Source organism: Lactuca virosa, chromosome 9 (assembly GCF_052849685.1).
Source record: "Lactuca virosa cultivar CGN04683 chromosome 9, Lactuca_virosa_CGN04683_v6, whole genome shotgun sequence".
NCBI classification, from domain to species: Eukaryota; Viridiplantae; Streptophyta; class Magnoliopsida; order Asterales; family Asteraceae; genus Lactuca; species Lactuca virosa.
The window spans coordinates 80386569-80410052 of record NC_136434.1 but is presented as its reverse complement, the minus strand read 5'-3'; the positions used below and the strand labels follow the sequence as shown (position 1 = coordinate 80410052).

Here is a 23484-nt window from a genome sequence, read left to right as displayed (position 1 = left end):
ATATGGTCGATCTTATCACATGTCATAGATGGATACATATGACAAGTATTTTCTAGGACGAAAATGGACATATGAGAGAGAGAGAGAGAGAGAGAGAGAGAGGTGGGACCCTTGCATATTAAATTTATTTATTTATTTAAAAAAAAGTAATAGAAAACCTCATAAATGGTCCTTGGTTAATGAAATGACAAAAATGCCCCTGACTTAACGGCTAAATGGTAACGGAGTGAGCCGGAAAGACGAAATGTTAAAAGTTTTGAAACCACAGGGACGATCTGTGAGGTTTTTTGAACTTAGGGACTAAACTTGATATTTTCGAAAACCACAGGGACCATTTTTGAAGTTTTGTCTTTTAATTTTTTTTTTGGTGCAAATCGAGCCGACAATATGGGAATTTACCACTACACCCTTACCCGTTGAGTCCCCTCCGAGAACCACCGTACCTGGACCCTAGTCTCCACCGCGGACCTCCGTCATTCCGGTAGGCCCCACTCTGTCCAAATTTACAACTCATACTTCTCTTTCTCTCTCTAGAATTATCAAAAAGGAAAGCCTCTCACAGACAGATCCATCAAAGCGATCTGTGTCCCTTCTGTATTACGCGTTGAACTTTCAACGCCTTTCTTTCTCTCTCTTAAGAATTTAACACACAACCAGTTGTCTTTGTCGAGATCTCTTCTTCTTCTTCTACCTCTGATCCACACACCTCAATACTCAACAAACTTTTTTATTCTCTCTTTCTCTCTCAAGAAAAGAATCAATCAATCACTAATTTTACCACTTTTGAGTGTGGGTTTTTATCTATTTACTTTCTCTTTTTTACAAAATTACAGAGGTATTTGCTGTCTGCATTTCGTTGTCAGCCTTTTTTAAATGAGTTTGGTGGTTCTTGTGATTGGGTGTGTATTAAGAGAGTGAGTACTAAATAAGGAGGAAAAGAAATAGAGAATAGAGAGAGAGAAAGGGGGAAAAAGCTCTCTCCTTTCATCATTTCATGGGCTTCTTGAAGGGATTCGCCGTGTGAAGTGAGTTTTCATTCAAGATTTCAAGTCAGGTTTCTCTCGTGTTGTAAACAATTGAATTGATAGTTCGTGTGATTCAATGGCTACCAACGGACGACTTATTGCTGGTTCACACAACCGTAATGAGTTCGTTCTAATCAATGCAGATGAAGTCGGAAGAGTAAGTCAAAGATTCTTTCATAAATCTCCCAAAATCTCAATTGGGTTTCCACTTTTTACTTCCGTTTGCCCTAATTTCATCCTCGGGTTTTCGATTCCGACTCGATTTATGCATTTGCGTAGTTAATTTGAATTCTTGTTGTCAAAAAGTAGGTTTGCAGCTGTAAAGTCTGGACCTTTCTGTATTAATTTCTGTCGGTGCCTTACAAATTAATATAATAATCTACTTTTCTGGACAAGTTACATTGACTACCATGTCAGAATTAGGTTTCAGCTCATCTGTATCTCAAATGTTATTACTTGATAACTACAAAAAGATCCCAATTGTTTTGTAGCACAATATAATTCTGATGACAGTCATCTACGATGTTTCTTTTAAGTGCCATTAGTTTATTGGTCTACTTTCGGTGAAGATCTTATGTGGATGTTGGATTTCTTGAATCTGAAGCTAAATTCTGTTTTTTATTTCTTTAGGTGACTTCTGTAAAAGAGTTAAGTGGGCAGATTTGCCAGATTTGTGGAGATGAGATTGAAATAACAGTAGATGGTGAGCAATTTGTTGCTTGCAATGAATGTGCTTTCCCCATCTGCAGACCTTGTTACGAATATGAAAGAAGAGAGGGAAATCAATCTTGCCCTCAATGCAAGACCCGTTTTAAAAGGCTTAAAGGTACCAATAATCAAGATTGTTCCTCACTTTGATTTAGTGATAATAAAAAAGAGAAATCTTAAACTAATACTGATAATTTCAGGGAGTCCAAGAGTTGATGGTGATGAAGAAGAAGATGAGTTTGATGACTTGGATAATGAATTTGATCTCCCTCATAGTGATTCTGAGGCAATGCTTTCTTCACGCCTCAATATTGGAACAAATGTTTCCGGTTTTGCCACTCCTTCAGATGCATATGGAGTCAACCCAGAGATCCCACGTCTTACTTATGGTCAAGAGGTAATAAATTATATACTGATATCAGTCATATCACAAGATTAATAACTTTCTTTGAAGATCAAAAATGGAGATTTGAGATTTCTGATTGTGAATTTGTTGAATTAGGATGATGGGATTTCATCTGACAAGCATGCTTTAATCATTCCACCATTTATGAACCGAGCAAAACGGATTCATCCCATGCCTTTTTCTGATACTGCTTCATCTATCTCTTGTAAGTTTTTAGTTCTTGATTTGATTTTAATTGGTAGAAGATTATTGGATTAGTTTTGATTGTGGTGGTTGTTGGTGGTTGATGGTGGTGCAGTGCCGCCTAGGCCAATGGATCCCAAGAAAGACCTGGCAGTTTATGGTTATGGGACTGTTGCATGGAAAGACAGAATGGAAGAATGGAGGAAAAGACAGAATGATAAACTTCAAATGGTCAAACACCAAGGAGATGGTGATGATGTGGATGATCCTGATTTGCCAAAGTAAGTGTTTTTTTTAATCTTTTCTACATATTAAACAAAGGGTATTTTTCTTTATAAGCAAACTAATGATGTTAATTTCAAATTTTCGTTTTCTTTGAATGTAGGATGGATGAGGGTAGACAACCACTTTCAAGAAAGCTACCAATTCCTTCAAGCAAGATAAATCCATACAGAATGGTGATATTAATGCGACTCGTGATTCTTGGATTCTTCTTTCATTATAGAATCCTTCACCCTGTGAAAGATGCATACGCTTTATGGCTCACTTCAATTATATGTGAGATTTGGTTTGCTGTTTCGTGGATCTTTGATCAATTCCCAAAATGGTTCCCAATCGAAAGAGAAACATATCTTGATCGTTTATCACTCAGGTATCTATTGTTTCCACAATCATCTTTTTCTTGATTTATTGAGTTTGGATAAATGTTGATTGAGTTTATTTGTTACAGATATGAGAAAGAAGGGAAGCCATCTGAATTAGCTCCTGTGGATGTATTTGTGAGTACAGTTGATCCATTAAAAGAACCACCACTCATCACTGCAAACACAGTGTTGTCAATTCTTGCTGTTGATTACCCTGTGGATAAAGTAGCTTGTTATGTCTCTGATGATGGAGCTGCCATGCTTACATTTGAAGCTCTATCAGAGACATCAGAATTCGCAAGAAAGTGGGTCCCGTTTTGTAAAAAGTTTAGCATTGAGCCTCGTGCTCCTGAATGGTATTTTGCTGAAAAAGTTGACTATCTTAAAGATAAAGTCCACCCTGCATTTGTCCGTGAACGTCGTGCTATGAAGGTTTGGAATTTGGATTGAATCTTATAAAACTTGATTTTGATTTCTTGTTTTAGTTTTATTGACATGAATTTGTATTTGAAATACAGAGAGATTATGAAGAGTTTAAGATACGTATAAATGGGCTTGTGCAAATGGCACAGAAGGTTCCGGAAGAAGGATGGACAATGCAAGATGGAACTCCATGGCCTGGGAACAATGTTAGAGATCATCCTGGAATGATTCAGGTTTGTGTGTGTGTTTTTACATTTTACAGTTTCTTTCTTTCTTCATATCTAAACATTCTTAAATTTTAATAAATTTTGTTTGTTAATAGGTTTTTCTAGGTCAAAATGGTGTTCGTGATCTTGAAGGAAACGAGTTACCACGTCTTGTTTATGTTTCTCGTGAAAAGAGACCTGGATTTGATCATCACAAGAAAGCTGGTGCCATGAATGCTCTGGTATAAGCTTTTTGCCATTTTTTTATGTTATGGATTTGTAAAAAGCTCTTTTCATTGTTGAATGTTGATTATAATTTTGGATATTTATATTTTCTTTTTCAAGATTCGAGTTTCGGCTGTTGTTTCAAATGCGCCTTATCTTCTCAATGTTGATTGTGATCATTACATCAACAACAGCAAAGCAATCCGTGAATCCATGTGTTTCATGATGGACCCCACATCCGGGAAGAAAATCTGCTACGTGCAATTCCCGCAAAGATTCGATGGGATCGATCGTCACGATCGGTATTCGAATCGAAATGTCGTGTTCTTCGATGTATGTATCACCTAAACTGGATTCAAGTTCAAACATGATTATGTGAATAACTTTATCTAATTTCTTGATATTTTTTGTGTTTGTTAAGATTAACATGAAGGGTTTGGATGGAATCCAAGGACCGATTTATGTGGGGACTGGGTGTGTGTTTAGAAGACAAGCTTTGTATGGATTCGATGCTCCAGCTAAGAAGAAAGCCCCTGGAAAAACCTGCAACTGCTTGCCAAAATGGTGTTGCTGTTGTTTCGGATCAAAGAAGAAGAAAACCAAAGGGAAATCGAAAACCAAAGAGAGTTCCAAAAAGAGTAAGAAGATGAAGGAAGCCTCAACTCAAATACACGCACTTGAGAACATCGAAGAAGGAATCGAAGGTAAAAACTAAAAACCAATCGGTTTCAACGAATTTACTCCCTTTTTCATTATCTTTTATAACTAACACATGTATTTTGACAGGAATCGATAGTGAGAAAACATCACTGATGCCTCAGATAAAATTCGAGAAGAAATTCGGTCAGTCTCCCGTGTTTATCGCATCAACACTTCTCGAAGAGGGCGGTGTTCCTCCGGGTGCAACCTCAGCATCACTACTGAAGGAAGCCATTCATGTCATAAGCTGTGGCTACGAAGATAAATCCGAATGGGGAAAAGAGGTAAAACCCTAAAACTAAATACATAAATACGCAACTCAGATTCGTAAAAGCTTCTTATGAAATTTGTTTATATGGAACGATTAGGTTGGCTGGATATATGGTTCAGTTACTGAAGATATTTTAACTGGGTTCAAGATGCATTGCCATGGATGGCGATCAGTATACTGTATTCCCAAAAGAGCAGCATTTAAGGGTTCAGCTCCGATTAATCTTTCAGATCGTCTTCACCAAGTTCTGAGGTGGGCCCTGGGGTCTGTTGAGATCTTATTCAGCAAGCATTGTCCAATATGGTATGGATATGGATGTGGATTGAAGCCATTAGAGAGGTTTTCTTATATCAATTCGGTTGTGTATCCTTTAACCTCTGTTCCATTGGTTGCTTATTGTACCCTTCCTGCTGTCTGTCTACTCACTGGAAAATTCATCGTTCCCGAGGTAACAAACACATTCTAATTTTTTTTTGAGTAAGTTACATTTTTAGTCCCTGAGCTTATCTGATTTTTGCAATCTTGAATATGATTTACAGATAAGCAATTACGCGAGTATTCTGTTCATGTTGATGTTTTTGTCGATTGCTGTAACAAGTATCTTGGAGATGCAATGGGGACGTGTAGCCATTGATGACTTATGGAGAAACGAGCAGTTTTGGGTTATTGGTGGAGTGTCATCTCATCTTTTTGCTCTGTTTCAAGGTCTTCTCAAGGTTTTAGCTGGAGTGAACACCAATTTCACAGTTACCTCAAAGGGAGGAGATGATGGTGATTTTGCAGAGCTTTATGTCTTCAAATGGACAACACTTTTGATCCCGCCTTTGACTCTTTTGATTTTCAACATCATTGGGGTTATAATTGGGATTTCGGATGCTATCAGTAATGGTTATGAGTCATGGGGTCCGCTTTTTGGGAGATTGTTCTTTGCGATATGGGTGATTTTACATTTGTATCCTTTCTTGAAGGGTATGATGGGAAAACAGAGCAATGTTCCAACTATTATACTCGTGTGGTCGATCCTTTTGGCTTCGATTTTATCGCTTTTGTGGGTCCGGGTAAACCCGTTTCTTGATCGAGGTGGGATTGTGTTGGAGGAGTGTGGATTGGATTGTGACTGATGAAGATGGAAATGGAAATGGAAAAATGGTGGAAGTATGTTTATGATGACTAGTAATAGTAGTAGTATAGAAGATGTGAAAAATGGATGTGTGTAGATAAAGAAAAGGGAAGGGATGAATTCATATTTGTTTTTGCAAAGTGTCTTCTTTTACTTCTGATATTAGTTTTAATTGATTCATTTAGATTTTTGTGAGGGGTATGGGTAAAATCTGTGTAACCAAATCCCATGGACAACATAAAAGTTCTAGTTTTTTCTCTTTTTATATAATTTAATTAATATCCCAATTTTCATCAAGGGTATTCTCTTTTTATTAGTTGTAACATATTGAATGTATCGTGAATGTATTTGGAATGTTGCTTGTTGGACATGCATACATATGAATGCGTAATGCACATTGTATTTTATTGTGTTGGTATTAGGCAGAAAAGGGGGGGGGGGGGGGTGTGAACTACATGGTTTAGTCAAGATAGGCTCATCAAACATGTTTCCCTTATAATTGCACCTATAAGGGGAAAGACTAAATTGGTAAGATCATAATATCGATCAACTTGATCGATTCTTATTATTTCTATAAAAAGGAGACTAGACTCTAAAGTGATTAGGATAGCCTGGTTTACATAATCGTTGGTCAAAGGAAAAATTTAGAGTGAGCCATAAGCCGTCTCATATGTTTTATGCTTGGACTCATGCATTACATATCATTATATTTATTTCTATTTTGGAAAGAGAAGTATATGTACTTAATTATGTTTTTAAAAAGAAATGATATTAACCTATATCTTGGAAAGAGAAGCATATGTACTTATGTTTTGAAAAGGAAATCATATAGGCCTATTTTGGAAGAAATGTATATCAAACTTAAGTTTTGAAAAGGAAAACACGGGTCTATATTTTAGAAAGAGAAGTATATATCTATGTACTTATGGTTTGAAAAGGAATACATATGAGACTATGTTTTGGAAAAAGAAATGTATGTACTTATGTTTTGAAAAGGAAGACGTGTGAATCTATACTTTGGAAAGAGAATTATGTACTTATGTTTTGAAAGAAATATATATACTAGCATTTATTGTGGAAAGAAAAGCATATGTACTTACAATTGGAATGAAAGGTATACAAATCTATATTTTTTGAAAGAAAATTATATGTACAAATGTTCGAGAAAAGTGAATGTTCTAAATTACATGATGATTCGGAAAGGAAAAATGTATAATTACAAGTATATTGTGTCAAAACGTTTATATCTCACGAGACCCAGGGTATGTGTGGGGTGTGCGACTGCACGGAGTGGGCCCATGTCGTTTAGTGGGCGGAATTTTAAGTACATTATTATTAACAATGAATTATTGACAAATTGCGACGGATTAGTGACGGATCAATAACATTTTTTTTTGTTTTAATTAGTTTTATTACAATTATTGACTTATCAATGGTTTTTGTTTGTGTAAAAAAAATTATATTTAGGGGCCCATTTTTACTTTTCGCACAGGGTCTTCAAAATTAACGGAGCGACCCTACTAACAATATTTTTCGTGTCTTAGGTATTCTTTTTTCTTTTGAATGACATGTACTCATGTACCAAAGACACATGATACAATGACTTAGTTTCACTAGCATGAATTTTGGACACTAGAAGACTTCACACATAAACGTTAATCAGTAGAATAAGAAAAAGAGACAATGTCATCAAAAGCCTATCCTTTCTAGGCCTAACACGATCAAACACACACTTGTTCCTATAGTTCCAAATGCACCACCAAGCTGTCGAAATAATCACATCCAAGCAACTCTGAACATCACCTACGAACAACATAAAAAAGAAATCAAAATCACACCCTTGACCAATCTTGGCCATCGTCGAGTTCGCTACATTACATCTCACTAACAGGTGATTTACATCTTCCACATTGACTCCAAAAATTGCACTCAACACACTAGGCGCATCTATACCAGGATCAACGAGTTTATATTTAGTAGAAAGTCAAATCAAAGACACCCTCCAACAAAAAATGTTCACTTTAATGGGAATTAAAGTGTTCCACTTCGTATGTAACCCACCATGAGAAACAATAGCATTATCAATGAACAAACGGGTATTTTAACCGTAAATTCCAACCCGTTTGCCAACTCCCAAGACCACCTATCAGGTCTTTCAGATTATGTCTCCATCTCCATCTCCAGTCTTGGTTTTCTCTTCTGTTAGCTATTGAGCAATCAAGATCTGTTTCAAGAGCTGCAAGCCTAGGGAACACCAAAAATAACTTCATATTTCCTATCCAAACATCTTTCCAAACACAAAATGGACCTACCATTACCCATAACTTTTTTAAAAGTAGATAAAGGATCAATCTATTTTTCATGAAGCTTTAGAGTTGTTGAAACAATACCCGACCAAACACCTTTAACAGCTAGGCGAGAGCCCACCATAAACCCCCCAAAATTGCCATGAATAGATTTCAAAACTCTAACCTATAAAGCTTCCTGATTATATATTTATGTTTTCCTATGGAAAAAGTTTTAATTGGGACCAATTTCCACAAAGTAATATTGATTTTATGATATGACATGTTTTGAAAACTGAACACAAAATAATTGTTTTAAAATGGTATGAAAGTGGGGGTGTTACAAAATACGATAAAATATCTAAAATGTTATGACAGATAAAAAAACATTACATGGTCCAAGATGACCGTTGAGTGTTGATTACTGGAAAAAAAATTATTAATCTCGACAACTTAGAAAAAATATGTATCTAATTCTACAATCTAAAATAAAATAATATTTCATTTTCATATGTTGGAAATATTAAAAAATATGGGCGTGTAAGGTGTCATGACTTGTATGCTTCTTTTATTGTATCCATTGGTTTTAAGAGATTAAGTTGTATCATATCTTAATTTGTTCCTCGTATTCTTGACAGTACTACAATGTTTGATGATTTTGATGCTTTGTTTTCTTAAATCTTCAGTGAAAGAGGTACATAGATGTATTTTAAGTTAAGGTACATGGTACTACATGCCAAATATCATGTATGAATTTATCATGAGGATATTTCGAATACCGGAACGTGTTAAATAGAATAGAGACATGGAATTGTGCATAATGAAAAGCAGTGCGTGGTTCCAATGAACAAACAATGAACAAAGAGTGTAATATGGGTTAAAGTACAAATTCCAAAGGCACTACAAAGTCTAAAACTTCCATGTGGCTAGCTAGCTGTAACCAAACAACAAGGACGTATGCTCCATTCTGATTCACCTTCAGTTAAATCCTTAAGATAATAAAAAGAACAAACTAAAAATGCTAAGGTTTACTTATAAGAAACGATCCAAAAGTCTAAAAACCTTTTATTTGTATTGATATCACAAGACTTTGTATGTAAGAATATAATGATCTAAAACAACTACCCGAGTACAAGTCAAGCAAGCATGAGTTGCCAATGAAATTGAATCGGTGATACTGTGACTTTAGAATGCTGAATCGGTGAGAAGCTTATTATGATTTTGATTTTTTTGATAGATGCAAGATTGTTTAAGATATGATTAGATTACTGGTTTCATGGTGGTCAATGAAATTTATGTTATTATGCCACTAGTTAATATATGCAAAAAGGATTGTTAGGAATTTGGCATGATCAAGGGAATTAAGTATTCTTGAGCTTTAATGTTTGAATTGTAAGGCATTGATCTTGATTTTTGTATTATTTTTGCTTACAATAATTTTTTGTCATGATGTTGAGTAGTTAGTAGTCTGTATATGTGATGATTTTTAATTTTTTGATGGTTTGGTATGAATTTTTTTAAATAAAAAAGGTAAAATGATAGTTTTCTCATTTAGCATAACTATTTGGGAACATTGTCGAACAATATCTTTTCATTAAGACATAGATTCATTCACAACCTCTAAATGATTCATATCTCTAAGTTACTCAGCTCTAAATCATTTGGAGGTAACCAAACAGCCATACAACTTTAACACGCAAGTTCACAATCAATGTTTTAAAACCCGGGTCGACCCGGCCGGTTCAACCAGTTGGACCGTGACCCGGGATAGAAGACGGGTCAATTGTGAACGGTTTTTTGTAAAAATACGGACCGGATCGAACCGGCCGGGTTTCCTCTAAACCGCGGTTCGACCGCTTATGTTGAACCGGTTCAAACCGGATTAACCCGTTTTAATTGGGTTTGGATAGTTGGCTACAAGTAGCCAACGTCAAAACAACGAGCCGTTTGTGGTTTCTTCAATGTTTCTCAATGTTTAAACTTTGTGGATATCAAATTATTGGTTTTATATGTTTATGCAGGAAAGTAAAAATATATAAAAATAAAAAAAAATACCATAAACCGGGTTGACCCGACGGTTCAACCGGTTGACCCGTGAACCGGTCATCACACCGGGTAAACTAAAAACCCGGGTTTTAAAACATTGCTCACAATGCTTATGATCAACATCTATAATAATTGACAAACCCCCAAAACTGGACTATGATATACCTTGACATGAAACCAACCATGATGTTAGATCGGAAATCTTTCCATCTTTTCTTTTTGTGCCCCTTTTAGTTTATTAATGTAGGTTGCATTGGAGAATCTTGTCTAATACTTGGGAACAGCCAAACATCGAAAAAAAGTATGAACAACTAAAAAACATCGTTCGAATATTTCCTCCAGAAAAATCTCTACTTCTTGACACTATTAAAAAGGCCATTAATTCTAAATAAGTTTTAATATGTAAGTCGGTTAAAGCGGCTAATTTGAGACGATTGTGGAATTTTTATTATCTAAAAATGAACAAAAATAAATTGAATGACTAAAAGTTGTCAAATAGTATAGTTCATTGGTCATTTATAATATTTCTCTTGGTGTTATGATATCTTTAAATCTATGTTAAAGATGTTTAAATAGGTAATAGGATGGTGAATTTAAATGTTTGTTGATAATTGCATGCTTAAGGATATTAAAAGAGAATGAGTTTATGACGTACATGTTGCATCTTATGTGTTAGGTTGTGTATGAGATGATTTTTATGTGGTCCAGTCACCGGTGAGGTTGCAGTGTGACGTTGGTTTCATGTGGATGGCGTATATTTAAAATATTTGAGAATTAAATGATTCATAAGGGAGAAGGGAGTCGTTCCCACTGAACCCACTGCCACATCAGCTTTTCTCTTTCATTTTTCTTCATCTTTCCCAACCCACAACATACGGAAATCCTATCTTTCTCAACCCACTCAATTAAAAAAAATACTAAACAACTAAGGTACAAATCTTAAAACACACGGTACAAGAGAAAATGAGAGAGAAAAAGTAGAGAGAGAGGATGAAGTAGGTTCGTGAAACCAATTAAACAACCGGCTAAAGAGGGAATGGTACCGGCGATAACTCTATTGCTAATTAAGATTTTACCTTGATTATTTTGTATATATTTTTTTAATTGAGTGGGTTGAGTGGATTGAGAAAGATAGGATTTCCGTGTGTTGTGGGTTGGGAAAGATGAAGAAAAATCAAAGAGAAAAGATGATATGTCAGTGGGTTCATTGGGTTCAGTGGGTTGGGAGGGAACAACTCCCTCCTCCCTAAGAATTATAATTGGACCATTAGGGAGGAGGGAGTCGTTCCCTCCCAACCCACTGAACCCACTGCCACATTACTTTTTCTCTTTTGTTTTTCTTCATCTTTCCGAACCCACAACACACGAAAATCTTATCTTTTTGAACTCACTCAACCCACTCAATTAAAAAAAATACAAAACAATCAAATGTAAAATCTTAATTAGCAATAGAGTTATCGGCGGTACCACTTCCGCTTCAACGAGTGGGTTGATTGGTTTCACTAACCCACTTCATCATCTCTCTCTACTTTCTCTTTCTTATTTTCTCTTGTACCATGTGTTTTAAAACTTGTACCTTAATTGTTTTGTATTTTTTTTTAATTGAGTGGGTTGAGTGGGTTCAAAAAGATAGGATTTCCGTGTGTTGTGGGTTCGGAAAGATGAAGAAAAATAAAAGAGAAAAAGTGATGTGGCAGTGGGTTCGGTGGGTTGGGAGGGAACGACTCCCTCCTCCCTTAGATCAAAAAACTTGATAATTTAGATAAAAGATGATTTTTTGTAACTGTGAACACTTTTATTTGCATCTTTCTTTCAAAAAAATACAAATCAAAGATGATATTTTTTGTAATTGTGAAAAATATCATCAAACCAATAACAAGACTAGAAAATTTTAGTTTGGCTTGTTGGTTATTTTCATAACCAACATAAAATGCATAAACTTTGAATCTTAATCTTAAATTTGATTAAAAGAAAACTTAAATACATACCTGCTTTATTGTGATTTCCAGATCTGATAACTAATGTTGGTTTTCCAATTGATCTCAAAAACTCTCTCTAAAATCTCCAACATAGAGACCCACAAATTTTAGTGTGTAGATCATGTCTCTTAGTATGCTCATCATCACTATATATATATATATATATATATATATATATATATATATATATAGATGGAGATATACCATAATGTGAGAGATGGAAGGGATATAGAGGATCTTGAGTCAAACCGGGAACTCAACCCACAAAGATAAATATTCAACCAGCAATTGACGTGCCTCGGTTATTACCTCATTAGCTGCGTCATTGCCCCAAGCGCAAAGATAAGTAAATATCCTATAAAATCGGTCCATCAATATTTTTATATTTTTACCATAATACTTATGCATTTGAATGATAGAAATATATGTACATTAATGAAATGGTCCCAAAATTATCTAACAATCTCCCACTTGACCATGAATATCTAAATGTATATATAACCATATTATGTAACATCCCGAGATTTTCAGGTATTTCCGAATCCTCTCCTTTATTATTATTTTGTCATTTGTATTCCCTGGGGTTGGAAGAATCAAGCCATGAGAAGCCTAAGGGCTAAAGTTGCAACTTTGATACCAAGAAGAGTACGCTAAGTGTACATAAGGTACGCTGAGCGTACCAGGCGCGCCCTAGTACGCTGGGCGTACACTTGTTGTAACGCCCGATTCCTGGAATGTACTTTTGAAGCATTTCATTCATTTTTGCAGAGGGACTCGACGAGCTGGAGGCCCCAAACTCGTCGAGTAGAAGTGGGAATTTGGACGCGGGTTAAGAAACCTACTCGACGAGTTGGGCAGCCCCAACTCGACGAGTAGGACTGCCAGAGTGAAACCCTAATTGGTTTGCACCCTATTTAAAGACCTTAACACCTCCTTGCAGCCTCCCTCACCCCCCCCCCCCCCCCCCGCAGTCCAATAAACCCTAATTCGTGAGCTTGAGCCTCGTGAGTGTTTAGAAGTGAAAAGAGAGTAATTCCTTGGTGATTTCTTGAAGGAGTTGAAGTTGAAGGTGCTTGGTTGAAGGAGGAAGCTTTGGATCCAGGGGTTTCTCTGTTAAGGCAGCCATATTAAGGTATAAAGTCTATACGTTGACTATTCATTTGCTAGATCTTTCCATGGAGGAGTTTAGGGCTTTTAGTAGCTTGTTGTGGGACCATTCATGGATGCAAGCATGTGTTGGGGTTATGACTTCATATCTGGTCGTACATGGCCTTATGAGACTCAAAGTTGCCAACTTTATTGAGTCTTGGCCCTTCTCCATGCCTTAGATCTCTTTTGGAGCTTAGTTTTGGTGTTTTAGCTTCTTGACACCATGTATGGACGTAAAGTTAGCAACTTTACGTGGTATTCCAGCCTTAGGGACCAAATCTATGGTTTGGAAGTGTTGAACTCAACGGAAAGCGACTTAATAGATTAAGACAAAGGGGACTCGACGAGTTGTTCATACGACTCGACGAGTTGGATCGCGATCTAGGGTTCCTGATTCATGGAACTCGACGAGTTGATGGACCAACTCGGCGAGTTGAGTCAACCAGAATGTTGACTTTGACCAGAATGTTGACTTTGACGTAGACTTTGACCAAGGTTGACTCTTGAAAGGTTATGAAGTATGGAATGGATTCTAGAAGGTTGTCCCATGTAAGGGTTGGGGCCCAATTTGGAAAATTGGGCCATTAGTGGGCTATCATGGATTTTAGAGTTTTGGACTTGGTTTGGTTTTGGGCTTGGGCCTTGCTACGTATCTTGTGGGCCAGGGGTAAAATGGTCATTTTACCCCAAGTATGGATTATGAATCATGGTTTAGGACCCAATTGCTAATTGGGTGATATTGTGGTATTGATAGCTCGAGGAGTTGCCAGGACAACAGTAAGGATTCCTTGCAGTGGACTTCAGCAGTACGAGGTGAGTTACCTTCTAGTAAAAGTGGGTCTAAGGCACCAAGGCCGGCCCACTAGTAAGAGTTATAGTAGAGATGATTGTCTTTGTGATAATTATCTGGTATGTCGCTATCTGCTTTGTTTATGTGCTAGTATGCTTTGATGTTATGTGATATGTGATAGGAGGGGTAAGATAGACCCCAGTATCGGTCGATAGGGCCGAAGGGGTATGCCAGCACCCAGATAAGCTAGGCAGTATATGATTATATGTTCGTGCATTAGGATGCTACGTGTTAGAGTAGGGGTGAAATAGTCCCCGGTAACGGTCGGAAGTACCGAAGGGGTAGGCAAGCACCCTAATATGCTAGGCAAGGTAGCGGTCGAAAGGACCGAAGGGGTATGCCAGCACCTTGATATGCTAGGCTAGGTACCGGTCGATAGGACCGAAGGGGTAGGCAAGCACCCTGATATGCTAGGCAGTTACCGGTGGAAAGAGACCGAAGGGGTAGTTTAGTACCCGGATATGTTAGACAGTATGTAGGTTATATGGTATGTGGTATGATGGGGGAACTCACTAAGCTTCGTGCTTACGGTTTTCAGTTTTGGTTTCAGGTACTTCGTTTTCAAAGGAAAGGAGCCGGCGATCGCAGCGCATCACACTATGTTTTCCACACATGAGATCTTTGGGATTACACTCTTATTTTGTTTAATGATAATATGTTTTGATTATTAACACTTTGGGTTTTGACACAGAATGTTATTATGGATGTTTTTATACTCTTGGCTTTATAATAACTTAATTAAAAATGAAATTTTTGGTCATGAATTTTGGGGTGTTACACTTGTGTACGCTGAGCGTACTCACGGCAGATGGAAACCCTAATATTTAGGGTTTGTGTGCTATATAAACGTCCTTATGAGCTCAAAACCCTCCATCACCTCATCCTCCATAGTTTTGAGCCGTTTTCCCCAAACCCTAACCCCTTTCTTGAGTATGTGAGCTAAAAGTGTGTGTTTTGAGTAGTTGGAGAAGAAGGTGTTGCATCAAGAAGTTGGAGAAGGAAGACAAGCTTGTAGATCTGAGGTTTCTTTGTGCTCTAGAAGCTCCAGGAGGTAAAAAGCTCCAACCTTTATGTGTGTATGATGTAGATCTAGTCATAGTAGCTTTATGAAACAATTTTGTAATAACTCATGTCAAAATAAAAATATAAAATATATAATCAGATTATATTAATATAAAATAATGATTAGTTTAAAGTTAACGAGTCAATTAGAGGAAAATTATGAAGATTAACGTCAAAAAACCATCACCTTCATTGGGGCATTAAATACGAGCAAATGAGAGGTCTTCATCGGTTATACTCTTAGGCATTATAAGTAGCACGAAAAATCGAGTAGAAACCCCACATAAATTTCTGAGATCGGTTGAGAATCAAAGGAGAAGTAGGGATTGGGAGTTCTTGAAAAGTTTTCGGAGTTTTCTTGAAATCAAGGTATGACCACTCGATTTTGAGTTTGATATAGTTGCTTAGATAGGTTTATATACATGTTAAACGTATTTTGGTTCAACCTACTGTCCCAATTTCGTCCAACTAAAATCAATTTGACAAGGAATTTTAAGGAATGTTTTTTTTATATAATTTGTCTAATCCACTGTGTTATGGAGTATGATTTTGAAAATTGTTTATGGATAATTGTTAGTATGAAGTGGAGATAATTGATGGCAGTTTTAGTTAAGCATTTAAATTAATTTTAGAAGCTTCATCGTTTTAAAAAAAATGGCTACAAATGGTATCAGAGCTGGGGCACGAGTCTATGTGTTCGACGGGGACGTCGAACCCTATAATGGGGGTGAAGGTGGGTTGCACCTGATCCCACATCGGCTGGAAAGGAGAACTAAGCATTCCTTATAAAGGGTGTGGATACCTTCCCTATCACAACGCGTTTCAAAGCCGTGAGGGCAGCAGATCCCATAAGAACTCTGCAGTTAAGCGTGCCCGGGCGAGAGCAAATCAGGGATGGGTGACCCCCTGGGAAGTTTTCGTGCCGGGAGCCCAAAGTGGACAATATTGTGATACGTGCCATAGGGGGATGTTACAAGTTGGTATCAGACTGTTGTTTAAGCAGATTAGGTGTTTCCGTAAACACTTAAGCTTAGACAGAAGGAGCGAGAGGTAACCTAAAAACTAATTTAGATCATATCTTACTAATAGGCATCATGTCCTCAAGGATATCACAGAGGCTTACTAGGGTAGCACTAGAGCAGGAAGACATTCCCTTTGGAGTCGAAGTTGCTGCACTCGGAGAAGTACTAGAGACTCGCGTAAACCCTACTTCCAGCTGTTTGAGCGGTCAGGGTCGAGGTGGAGGTAGGGATAAGGGAAGAGGTCTAGGAGTCATAATAGAACCGGTACGAGCACAATTTGTGCAATTAAGTTCTAACTCCAATCGAGGTCGTGATTGGGGTTGAGATTGCGGATAATGTTGTGCAACAAATATGGTTACTCGAGAATAATTAATTGACGAGATTGCTCAGGATATGAAAGCTACATTGTCGAATGTAAATGTTTAGGACCGAGATGTACTATAGAATGTGAACGGTGGTAAAATGGTTGATAAAGAGGGAGGCTATGGATATAGCAAGTCAGTTTCAATTTCTGACCCTAGTGTTACACTATGATCAAGGCAAGATGTAGATGACAAATGATGGGGTAATTGTTACAAGACGTTCATGGCTTGTAAACCACGAACGTGTTGCGGGAACATTGATCCTATCGTATCATCAACGTGGATCATGAAGATAGAGAAAAAAAATTTGATACCAATAAGTGTGCAAATAAGGACAATGTGGTTTATGTCATGACGATGTTTAAAAATGAGGCTTTATACTGATGAGGGAGGGTAAAAGCAGCTAGGGTGTCGGATACAATCAATAGGATGTCAAGGGATGAGTTTGCAAGAATCTTTAGAGAGATGTTTTGTCCTCGAACGGTGATCAAGCAGTTGGAGGATGAATTCTTGAGACTGGAACAAGGAAAAGTGACAGTGAGAGAGTACACCAACAAGGATGAAAGAATTTAATAGTGATTGCAATATCTGCTTGATGAGGTTTTTATTTGACACAGTACATCACCGTGGGGTGCACCGGTGTTGTTCGTCACGAGGAACTATAGGACGATGTAAATATGCAGAGATTACCAAGAGTCAAAGAAGGTGTAAGATCTTCGCTGACTACAAGAATGTCAATTTCATGTTTGTTCAGATACGATTGAACATGAGGCAACAAGATGAGTGGAAATTCTAAGAGACTGTGACTATGAGGTATTATGTCGCCCAAGGAAGGATAACATTGTCACTTATGCTCTAAGTCATAAGCTAAGGAAGGAGTCAAGTAAGATTCAAAATGATGAGAATTGATGTAACTGTCAATTTACTGGGTGGACCGAAGAAGAGTCAGAAAGAATCCATGGTAGAGGCTAAGTGGAAAGTGTTTAGATTTGTTTAAGTGGTGTATGATGACACATTTAATGGGGACATGGGTGTATGATAATCGGGAACATAACGGGTGTGTTGAGACCGACGGGGATTGGATTTGAGATGTTACTCATTTCCTTGGATATTTAAATGCTTGAGCATAATGGATGTGTTGTGCCAAGTGGGACGGGAAGTGGACCATTGGTTCTTTCTCTGGATATCTAAAATATTCCCTTTAAATTGTGTCATTGGGTACTAGAGAAGTTAGTTATGTTGTATAGTGATGAGATAGTTCAGTTATATATTTTTGGTTGGAACTGTGTTTGAATGATGTGAGGGAGAAACAAATGGTTGGACTCGAGCTCGTCCAACAAACTACAGGTAAGATTTAGTAAATTATAGATAACTGGAGGATGCACAGGAATAACCAAAAGGTTAGGTGGTTAAAAGTACGAAGTCAATAGTGTTTCAGGTGGAGATAAAGTCATGTTGAACGGATTCTCATGGAAAGACATGGTGCGGTTTTGTAAAGGTAGGTTGAGTCTCCGACCTATTAGGCCTTCTTAAGGATCGAGTCGGGGTGGGTTATTGATTGGAGATACCAAGGGATCGGATGCAATATTAGAAAGCGAACAAGATATGAAGACCAACTATCTATATTTGTTTACTGAATTCAAATTCCAAGGACGGAATTTTTCGAAGGGGGAAGTTTTTAATAACTCATGTCAAAATAAAAATATAAAATATATAATCAGATTATATTAATATAAAATAATGATTAGCTTAAAGTTAATGAGTCAATTAGAGGCAAATTATGAAGATTAATGTCAAAAAACCATCACCTTCATTGGGGCATTAAATACGAGCAAATGAGATGTCTTCATCGGTTATACTCTTAGGCATTATTGTTGGATTAATGTCTAAGTCCATAACTATATTTGGTATGTACTTGACCCGACCCAGCATGGTCCATTTGGGTTGCACTTCACCGGCACAATTTATATGGATAGTCTTTTGAGAATAGTATATTTATGATTTATATTAATATATTATAAGTTCTAATATATTAATATGGAATCATATTATTTAATTAGTATTGATCAAGAATTAATTTAGAATTAATTAAGTGATCAAAAAGAACTAATTAAATATAGACTCTTATATATATATGGAATGGGCCAAGTTCATTTAGGTTGGGCTAAGCTTTCATGGATGGTCCATGGAGCTTTTAACCCATGGATCCTATGTAAATGAAAGGTCATGGGTATTAGGGTTTACATGGATGTAACCCTAATCCTCCATAATATATAAAGGGGTCCTTGGCTCACAAAATTGGACAAGTGTGTGAAAATAAGAGTGGGCCGATTTTAGTGTGCATACATATTCTCTCAAGTTCTTCCAAGGTGTTTTGGTGATTTGTGATTCCATTTGAGGCTTCCACACTATTGGGGCTAAGCTCTTAAAGCTTGAAGACATCAAGCTACATCAAAAGGTATGTCATCTAACTAGAACTTCGTAGTATAGGTGCTTCATAATATGCTAGTTAGGATGAAACCTTGGAATAGTTAATATTTGCATGTATAATAAAAAAACATAGATCCAAGGTTTATAGGGTTGCATGTACACCATAGGAGTGTTAGAATGCTCAAAACCCAACAGTGGTATCAGAGCCATGGGTTGTTTTCTGTTATATTGATGCAAATGTTTTATTTTCAAGTTGGAAAAAAAAGGAAAAAAAACATGACGTTTGTCAAATTTTAAGATAATTACTTGTTTTGTGAAAAACGAATTATTTGTAAAATTTGAATCATTTGTTATATGAGTTGAATTAGGTCAAATTTAGTAAAAGATAAAATGATATGATTATTTTATTAGTTTTAAAAGTTTGATCTAAATGTTTAAGGAGTTACATATTTTGTCATAAAATTTTGGAGCTCAAAAGTTTTTTTTTTAAGTTGTGATCTTAAGGGTTTTTTGAAACTTCCATAAGTTATGGATATGAAAGTTTTTTTAAAAAAAAATTTGATTCAAAGTTTTTATGGAGTTACAAAATTTGGTATTAATGTTTTAAAGAATTCCATAACTTGTTCTTAAGTTATGGAACATGGAAAGTTTCATCATAAAACACCATTAATTCCATAAGTTATGGAATCCAAATGTTTTCAAGAATTACAAAACTTTCCCTCAAGTTTTGGAATTTGAGAAAAGTTTTTTATGAAAAAAAAGAATTGAATTCTAAAACTCTTGGGTTCATAACTTAAACAATTAATTAAATGGTTTTAATTTTGAGTTTAATAATTGGAATTATGATGTTTTGTTGAATAGTTCAAATTAACTCTTATGGACTTTATTAATAGTTAATTAAAGCGTTTAATTAAAAGAGTATTATTAATCCATAAATATATGGTTTGAGTTTAATTAAATTAAAAGTCTAGTTTAATTAATAGATTAAACCACCAAGTATTTTAAATGTCTAAAATACACCCTTATACTATTATAATATTAAAAGTTTAATATATTATATGTATAAGAGCAAGTCGTCTTACCATTAGTAGGCCTCATTCACGAAACCGGTCTATAAGGGGGTATAAGGTTACTGCCTATAAAATGACAGTTTAATGGGTGTCCACTCTCACTCACCGCTTCCTTGACCGGTGGAGGGTCGTTAGCCGAACAGGTAGGACAAGGATTATAATTCTCCCTTCATTATAAGTATAATGATAAATACTAAGTAACTAAACACTTATAAATTCCCAATCTTAGTTACTTAGGAAAATGTGAATAAGGTGCTAATCCATGAAATTACACTTTGCACTTTGTTTAAGCTGTTAGTGGAGCGTGTGTGGTTAACCGGCACACTAACCTAGACTTAACAAGGTAGGCAAAGGGTAACTTAATGTTTATCATAGTATCGTTGGAGCGTGTGTGGTTAACCGGCACATCGATTGAGGGGTAAATATTAAGGGTACCAAGTATATTTGCATGGTTACTTCACACCTTGTTTTGTGATCCTCGGCATCCCAGTCACAAAACCTGAAGGGCACACTCGAGATTGAAACATGCCATTGAAAAGTTCAATGAATCTCAAAAGAATCTAGGAGTTTCAAAACCAATTAAAACCTAATAATACATTTCGTTTATCTTGGTGGAAATTGGTGAATCGTCATTCACCTACCTTCAAATATTTTATAGCTTGGATTACGGCATCCCTCTTCCAAGTTATAAAATAGTTTGTTGGGTCCTAGCCTTAATATATCATATTGGGTGTTATATTAAGGACTTAAATCAACTTTACGTGAATTTCTCCCATTGTTGTTGTCTGGTTTAGACAACAATGATCTTCCCAAACCAAGCTTTCCTAATGAATATGACTTCCCGAGTTTGGCTCATGGAAGTCGTACTTCTCTTCATCCACCTCCTCCAATTATTCTCCCTAACCCACAAGTTCAAGGTCACTCAAGCCCTAATGGCAAGCAAGGTCTATGTGTGATCACATCTTAGAGATGAAGTCACATATTGACAAGCCGGGAGAGTTGGGTGTCAAAGTCTTGAGAAAGTTGGATGTTCAATCACTTTCTAAGTCACATAGTGAGTTCCTTTGGGACTACTATGAAACAGACTATGACATGAACCTTAATGATCATATCTATTTGCTTGGTGCTGCTGAATCAGCAATGATTTGGAACGATAGTAAAGCAAATTTGATTAGAAGATCAACTTCCCAAAAACTTTATGGACAGTGACAATGGTGACACTGGAAATCCAGAAAAAGCATTCTCTTCCCAATGGAAAGGGATTGGCCATAGTCAACCCGATTGACCAAATGGTAAAGATAAAGGCTAAGTCTGAGATAGTCCCATTACCAAAGGGTCCATATGTTTATTTTGCCAAAGGAAGGGGAGTTGATTGCAAAGCTGCCAAATTTACCTAAGGATGTTAAAGTCAATAAGTTTGACTCTACATCAGGTAGAGCCCATTATCTAACTCTGTTAAGTTCTATTATGAGATCCTCATTACATGATGTGACTGGGTCACATGTTGATGTTTTAAGAATCAAAGAATAGAGAGAAATCTTAAAGGAAGTATATGCTGATTCTGATCGCGAAGGTGGATTTTGATCGCATCAGAATTTTGAGCAGTTGCTTAAGAAGTTATGATATATTGCTAAGGAATAGATAATAACAATTTTCCATGTGGATTGTAAGGATAAGTTTTTCCGCAAAGTTTTAAAATAAAAGAAAATTGTTTAATTTTATTTATTTGAAGTATCCTTACAATGGCATTTGTGGAAAATTGTTGCTTATATGATTCCACTGACAGCAATATTGGAAAATGGATTTGATTCTTTCATTTGTGGTAGTGTCTAAATTTACCAAATCAGGAAAGTTCCTCATCGCCCAAGTTTCAATTGGACCGAAACTTGGAATCATGCAAGTTGAATAGTATGATGAATGAGAACTTTCAAGCATTGGAAAATCAAGACTAATTACTTGTTCACATGGATGTGTGAGTCAAGTGAAGGACTAAAGGGATCGAGTACACATTCTTGTGCACTGGTCATGTCCACCACAAAGCTCGTTAAGACTATTTGATTTACTAAAGTTTAGTAAATATGGTTATACTTACAAGTTTAAGTATAATTCTGAAACATTGGAAAAGTCTCAATGTATGGCAGAACGAATGGGAAGAATCAAATTAGGCAGAAAGATAAAAGTTTCTCAAATCTAAAAAGATGGGAGAGTACTTTAGTATCATGTTTGTGATCATCTTAATGGTTTAGAAATCATATCACAATTAGTCCTCTAAAGGTCATCTTAGTGCATTCTTATGACTAAGAAGAGGAGTCATGAATTGTTGAAATGGTTAGATCAGGAAGATGAGTCATACTTCGTTCCAAAACAATTCTTAGAGTCATACTCCAAGATTGTAACTTCAGTGACATATCTTAAAGAAAGGTTTAAAACACTTGTCAAATGTAATAGTAAAAGTGTCCTACTCTTGTACATTTGAAATTGGTAAGTTGTGATGTTTTGGATAAAACAAAGACCAACTAAGGCCAATTGTGTGAAGTGTTTGTCTTGATAAAGAATCCACACTATCTCTTGAATATTTGGCAAGATAGTCTTATATGTCAAGAGGATAGTGGGAGTCTTAAAGATCCTAAAAAGAATTTCAAGAACTAATCAAGAATAAAACATGAGGTTCTTTATTAGCACACGACTTGAGGTTTATAACCTATCGTGTTGACATATTCTGTGCCCATTCCAGTTAAATTTGGCTTTGCATAGGAGTTCTCAAAGTTCTCAATTGGTTGCATAACAACTTGGAAGCAATGGCATGCCTTGTACTGCCAGGTGGCAAGAAGTTAAGATTGCATAAGTTCATTCCATATGAGTTTGGATTTGTCATTATCCTTGTCTTGTGACTCTGGTTTTGACGATTCACATGGATAAGAACACATACACCATAAAATCTAAGGGTCATAGGGTTTCTCTCCGATTCATGAAAATGATGGTGAGGAAACACTTCCACCAAGTAGATTTGAAGCAGATGGCAAAAGGTCTAAACAATTGAGACTATGATTACGGCATCCCTTTTCATAGTTCTGAAATTGTTTAGACACACATGCATGCTATCTAAGGAAAGGTGTATGATTTTGATAAAGTTTTATCAAAGCATCTCGTATCAGAAATCTGAACTTTGGTAAGAAAGTCAATAAAGTATTGATTTCTAGAAGTCCAGCTGATTTCTGAGTACATGTCAAAGCTAGTGGGAGCATAAGTGTTATGCTAATAATCATCATGTTAGTGGGAGCATGATAATTATTGTTAGTGTTGCAAGTTAGCAATGTTA

The 23484-nt window shown here is 36.3% G+C and overlaps 1 protein-coding gene and 1 pseudogene across 1 annotated transcript; one reads left to right on the top strand and one right to left on the bottom strand.

Moving 5' to 3' along the window:
- The first annotated feature begins 599 nt into the window (after window positions 1-599).
- LOC145135577 (cellulose synthase A catalytic subunit 2 [UDP-forming]-like) lies at window positions 600-6207 on the top strand. The gene is made up of 14 exons (XM_079069832.1): window positions 600-1182; window positions 1656-1851; window positions 1934-2130; window positions 2236-2344; window positions 2438-2603; window positions 2708-2974; window positions 3053-3398; window positions 3485-3622; window positions 3712-3837; window positions 3941-4153; window positions 4242-4524; window positions 4607-4803; window positions 4888-5238; window positions 5330-6207. Exons 1-14 carry the CDS (start codon window positions 1102-1104, stop codon window positions 5909-5911), a joined length of 3252 nt encoding a protein of 1083 aa, XP_078925958.1. The 5' UTR covers window positions 600-1101; the 3' UTR covers window positions 5912-6207.
- A 6184-nt stretch (window positions 6208-12391) lies between these two features.
- On the bottom strand, window positions 12392-12564 carry LOC145141521 (U4 spliceosomal RNA; annotated as a pseudogene).
- Window positions 12565-23484: the final 10920 nt, after the last annotated feature.

Excerpts from the sequence above, each read along its gene's own strand:
- LOC145135577 (XM_079069832.1), top strand. The coding sequence starts at position 1,102 with ATGGCTACCAACGGACGACTTATTGCTGGTTCACACAACCGTAATGAG. Across the intron at positions 1,852-1,933 it reads CCGTTTTAAAAGGCTTAAAG|GGAGTCCAAGAGTTGATGGT; the intron begins GTACCAATAATC and ends TGATAATTTCAG. Across the intron at positions 4,804-4,887 it reads AATCCGAATGGGGAAAAGAG|GTTGGCTGGATATATGGTTC; the intron begins GTAAAACCCTAA and ends TGGAACGATTAG.